We start from the raw sequence: 6000 nt of genomic DNA on the forward strand, positions 1-6000 counted from the left end.
TTGAACACAGTGCCCTGAGACCAGCCCAGGAGCAGGGCTTGGTGCCACTCAGCCCCACTGTGTGCCCAGCTCGGGCATTTCAGTCCCCAGAAAGGGAGCCTGGACACTGTGGTAGGTACATTCTTTTCTCTTTCAAGATGTTTTATAAAGGAGCACAGAGAGAAGAAAGAGAAAACAATTTCTATTTCTGCTCCTTGTTTTTCCCATGTGGAATGTGTTTGGAGAATTGTTTCCCTGGGGTCATTGCTTGGTTGGATTCTGGTGAGGATTGTTTGAGCCTGGTGGCCAATCCAATCCAATCCAACCCAACCCAACCCAACCCAATCCAACCCAACCCAACCCAATCCAATCCAACCCAACCCAACCCAATCCAACCCAATCCAATCCAACCCAATCCAACCCAATCCAATCCAATCCAACCCAATCCAATCCAACCCAATCCAACCCAATCCAATCCAACCCAATCCAATCCAACCCAACCCAACCCAATCTCAACCCAATCCAACCCAACCCAATCCAATCCAACCCAACCCAATCCAATCCCATCCAATCCAATCCAATCCAACCCAATCCAATCCAACCCAATCCAATCCAATTCAATCCAATCCAACCCAATCCAATCCAATCCAATCCAATCCAACCCAACCCAATCCAACCCAACCCAACCCAATCCAATCCAATCCAACCCAACCCAATCCAATCCAATCCAACCCAATCCAATCCAATCCAACCCAACCCAATCCAATCCAATCCAACCCAATCCAATCAATCCAACCCACCTGTGGCTGGGCTCTCAGAGAGGGTCACCAGTTGTGAGTTAGAGATGGGAGTTAGAAAAGCAGGTTTGTAGTTTCAGTATCTCCTGTAAATAGTATATGAATGTGTTATAGCATAGTTCTAATAAAGAAATCATTCAGCTTCTGAGCTGGAGTCCCACATCAGCATTTCTTCCCCCCGGGTTCCCCTGCAGTTACAATAGGCCAGGTCCTTCTCTGCATGCAGGGCTGCAGTCAGGGATGCACACTAAAGCAGAGAGGAAATCGTGTTCCCCCCAGTGTGGCAGGGCTGACTCTGCTTTGACAGGCAGCTGAGTCCCTCCATTGCTCAGGACACGATTTCCAGAGCACAGTCCCTATAAGCAAGGCAATGCAAAATTATTAAATGATTATGCAGGTTTAAGCAGCACAGTGGGAGGATGAGAGTTGATGACATAAATTCTATGCAGCCTTCAAGAAACAGCCAAAGATTAATAAACACAAAGCTGGGATTTATGACAGTGTCAGCAAAGTCTTAGGGCTCTGGCCTGAAATACAGACAGAAGCAAATCTCCCATTGAAGCAGGGGGAGCTTTGTGGCTCTGAGGATTTTGGAATCAGGCCAGTAGATAATGCACCATACAGTCCCAAAAGACTGGAAGCTTATTCTCCATGCTCTGAACAGGTGGGTGCCTTAGTAGTATGAGCAATTTAAAGGATAATCATGTGTGTTTATTCTCTGTACACACATGGAGTTAGAATGTAAATACTGTCTGCATGAAAAGCTGCTTATTTAAAGAAACAGGACTTTTATATTCGTGGTTTTCAGAAGTTAATTTGTTGGTTGGATGTCTGTCTGTCTGGCAACTCTCACAGCAAGGTGATCCCAACTCTGACCATAGAAAAGCTCATTTCAGACAGTGGAGAATCCACTGATGGAGCCAGGTCTGTCTGGGGGGGATTCTCCAGTGCAAATATCCCAACCTGGGCAACTCAGACCATCAGAAGCAGGAATGAGATTCCAGGAGAGCAACCTGAGTTTTATCTGTAAATGATCAATGTATGAATACAAAGATTTTTTTCAGGTGGCACAACAATTTTCAATAGCCATTTGAGAGTCCTTAGAGGACCTGGTTTTCAGAAATGGGTGGGCACATGTTTTCTGAAATTTAAAAATACTTGAAAATGTTTCAAGTTAGAAGCCAAAAGTCAAGGATCCCAGGAGAGCTGCAGCATTAGGCATGTTCTTAGTACCCAGGTGGGATTCATTTGCATTCAGTGAAAGCCTCCATGCACACTGGAGTACACAATCTGCATTGCTGTGACACAAGATTAAACTTTATTATTGTCTTGCTTTTAATTGCTAACAAGCGTAAAAATTGCCCTGGCCGTTTTCTAAAGAAGCAACTGATTGGTTTCCTCTGCTCATGCAATCTGCTAATTTAATTTGAGGGACAGAAATGAAGGAGTGAAGGTGTGGAGTCCTGTGTGGACCCGTTTGCTGTGTTAGCTATCTTTTAACATGTGCTGTGTGTAATAAGAGGAGACTTTGTATTTTAAGCAGTTTAGAAATAACGTTGGGGTTTTTTAATGTAAATATACAACAGTAAATGATCTCAGTCACTGGTAATGCTTCCTGACATGCAATTTATTATGGTGCTGAAGGAGATTCTGCAGAGCCCAGGGGACACGGCTCCTCTAAGCACCTTTGTGGAAACCAATCTTATTATCAACGAGTGTTTTACACTGGTATTTCTCTTCACGTCTTGGCAAGATATTAATTCCACTGCTCTCCCTGTTTATTTCTTTTCTGATCACTGGTGGTGTATGGATCTCGTGAGGAGGAGGGAACAGACCAGAACAGAACACATTTCCCTCGACGATCGCTCTGAGTGGGTCTGTATTTGTTTTCTGTATTACAGGAAGCAGCCATCAGCTGCTGGATCCAGTTCAGTGATGGATCTGTCATGCCCCTGGATATTTATGACTCCAAAGACTTCTCCTTGTCAGCCACCTCTCTGGATGAGAAGGTGGTCTCCATCCACCATGACCCCAGATTCAAGTGGCCTGTGATTGCTGCCGAGACCGAGGGCCAGGGCACCCTGGTGAAGGTAGAGATGGTGATCAGTGAATCGTGCCAGAAATCCAAAAGGAAGAGCATCCTGGCTGTCGGGAGCGGCAGCATTAAAGTCAAGTTTGGGCAGAGCGATGCCAACCCCAACGTCAGTGACAGCAAGCACAGGGGTGCTGGCGTCCACCTGGAGAACCACGCCGGCGACCGGCGCCACAAAGGCACCTGGCAGGAGAGAGGGGAAGGGGATGGGCACTACTACAGCTCCTCCATGGGCCACGAGCAGGGCAGGGGCACCACCACCCACAGGTCTGTTCTGAGCAGGAAGGAGGACAGAGAGAGCCTCCTGGACGATGCCAGCCAGAACCTGCCCGTGGACTTCACGAGCTTCCCCGCGCAGGTGGACGTGCCCAGGGACGGCGGGGACGCGGAGGACAACGAGCTGGTGCAGACACCCCGGGGCCTCAGCGACCTGGAGATCGGCATGTACGCCCTGCTGGGCGTCTTCTGCCTGGCCATCCTGGTGTTCCTCATCAACTGCGTCACTTTTGCTTTGAAGTACAGAAACAAACAAGTTCCCTTTGAGGAGCAGGAGGGCATGAGCCACTCTCATGACTGGGTTGGGCTGAGCAACAGGACAGAGCTGCTGGAGAATCACATCAACTTCTCGTCCCAGCAAGATGAGCGGATCACAGCCATTGACAGAGGAGTGGACTACGAGGAGAGCAAATACCTCCTCAGCACAACTGCCACCAAAAATATCAACGGACAGTCTTTCAGGTCTCCCGAGTCCACATTCAGTGAAGGGAAAGAACAGAAAAGTGAACCAACCACTTCTCCTACCTCTAAGAGGAAACGGGTTAAATTCACCACCTTCACCACCATCGCCTCCGATGATGGGTGTCCAGCTGTCAACTCAATCTTGATGAGTAATGAGGATGACATTAAATGGGTCTGCCAGGATATGGACCTGGGCGAGTGCAAAGAACTTAAAAACTACATGGAGAGGTTACACGAAAATGCGTAGTGAGACACAAAAGACTTTTTTGGTTTGGTTTGTTCGTTTGTTTGTTTTTCACTCACCTTCTGCCTTTAATTTTGGGTAGTGGGGCAACATGTATTCTAGCAAGAATCAGCTGGTGGATAATAACTCAATGGAGCCCCAAGAAGCCACCCAAAAGCAGCTGGGAGAGCAGAGATCCTGGACAGCTCTTAAAATTCAAGTCTTCTCTGTGCTCAGAGATGGAAGTGAGAGATGTGTGTGGTTTTTTGATACACGATAACATGAAAAAAAAAAAACCTTAGAAAAATAATACGGTCTCATTCTCTTGTGCTTTCCCAGGAAATCAATAAATATAACAAACTCCGGTGCAGTTTGGATATTACAAAGCTCACACAGCTCTACTGTTCAATATTGCAAGCTTTGGTTAAAAGCAAAAGATTGGTCTCAGAATAAATAGATCCATGAGAAGAGCGTGTCGTTCAGGCCACGTGCAGAGAATATCCATCCAGGAACATTAATTTAAAGCTGACAAAAACCAACAGTGTGAACGAAGCAGCTCCCAGAGCTGAGGAGTCATGAGTTTCCAAAGAGTCTGGAGGGGATAAAGTTGTAACTGGGCTGTTTACAAACCAGCATGTTTGCCTCCCAAGCACTGACAATGGATACACAGATACAGTGCAAACTGAAACTCTCTTTTTAAGTAGATGCCAAGGTAATTAACTTTGCCAGCCAATTTTCGGTATTTCTTAATTTGTAAAATAGGAGAAGATATGATCTATACTCAGACTATCACTCATACTAAGGAAGGTCTTTTGGAAAGTTTGAGAGAATGAGCTATTTTTAAAAGCCCGCTTTGTTCGATTGTCCTGTTTTGGATTTGTATTCCCAGCCCTTTCCCTGGACTCCCCATTTGGTATCCTGAGGGCACTTCCCAGATCAGTCAGCCTTGGAAGCTGTGGTCCTTTCCCATTTCCTTTTCCCTTTTACCTCTTCCTCTTCCCCTTCCCTTTCCCCTTTTCCCCTTCCCCTTTCCCCTTCCCCTTTCCCCTTTCCCTTTTCCCTTTTCCCTTTTCCATTTCCCCTTTCCCCTTTTCCCCTTCCCTTTCCCCTCTCCCTTTTCCCTTTCCTTTTCCCTTTTCCCTTTCCCCTCCCCTCTCACTCCTCCAGGGCTGCTCTGCTGAGCACAGCCCTGCTGGTACCACTCTGTCCTGCCCTTCCATGCTGCCCCTTCCCAAAGCTGGCCACTGTCCCTGGGCTCAGTGCCACGTGCTGAACTGGCCACCACCAGCAGCTGCCTCTTGCTCCATCCCCTCCCCAGGGGGAGGTGGGGGTGCCCAGTTCCTTGTGCCCCCCTCCTTAGCCCAGAATTTAGAGGGCACTGGGAGGTCACAGGGGAGAGCTGCACGCTCAACACTGAACCCTGCACAGCTAAACTCAGCAGATAACATTTGTTTCTCCCAGGGGTGATGATTATCTTCTGTTTTCTTCTGATAAGGATGTACATACAGTAGGATTTCAGTGATTACCCTTCCGACCCGACGTGCCCTCCAGCCTCAAACCAGGACATGTCTTGTGAGGTCCAACAGCAGCCTCCAAAGGCCAGTGGCAAAGTGCCAAAGCACTAACTAAAATCCAGGTAATGGATTTGATATATAAAAATATTTCAAGTTCCCCTTTATTTTCTGGAGTAAGTCCTTGCCCCCTTTTTGTTAAGTCTTCCATCATTGAATCTAGGTTGCTCAGTTTAATACACACCCGCCCTCCCACAAACACTTAGATTGAATCCCTCTATATTTAGAATGTACTGTAGATTGTAAGAATGTAATATATATATTTATAAACATGCCAACTGTGAATAAAATTTGCATTTTAGTGGCTTCATCTTTTTTTCCTGCTCCGAACGCCTCTCTCCTTTGGCTGTCAGAACGTTTACCCTGAGAGAGCCTGGCAGCAGTACAGGCATGAGTCCTTTGCTGGATGCAGGAGGCACAGTCTACTCACAGAACTGAACACTGTGCAGCACCAACAACGTGTTATGCTACAAATGTACGTGCACCAAGCCACCCTTCCAAGATTTGAAACTATTTGCAAATAAATCCACATGCTTTTTTTTTCTAGCCTGAAAGCCCCATACGTGAGTTTCTGGGTTGGGCTTCTGGTTTTCTCCTCTG

The 6000-nt window shown here is 46.9% G+C and overlaps 1 protein-coding gene across 2 annotated transcripts in view; it reads left to right on the plus strand.

The window, feature by feature from the left end:
- LOC128816506 (transmembrane protein 132D-like) overlaps positions 1-5710 on the plus strand; it is a 200982-nt gene extending 195272 nt beyond the window's left edge. For both annotated transcript variants that reach the window (XM_053994168.1, XM_053994169.1), the window contains one exon: positions 2678-5710. In XM_053994168.1, the coding sequence (XP_053850143.1) occupies positions 2678-3853 (1176 nt within the window). In that variant the 3' untranslated portion in view covers positions 3854-5710. The remainder of the gene's footprint in view (positions 1-2677) is intronic.
- Positions 5711-6000: the final 290 nt, after the last annotated feature.

This window comes from Vidua macroura, chromosome 18 (assembly GCF_024509145.1).
Source record: "Vidua macroura isolate BioBank_ID:100142 chromosome 18, ASM2450914v1, whole genome shotgun sequence".
Classification (NCBI taxonomy): domain Eukaryota; kingdom Metazoa; phylum Chordata; class Aves; order Passeriformes; family Viduidae; genus Vidua; species Vidua macroura.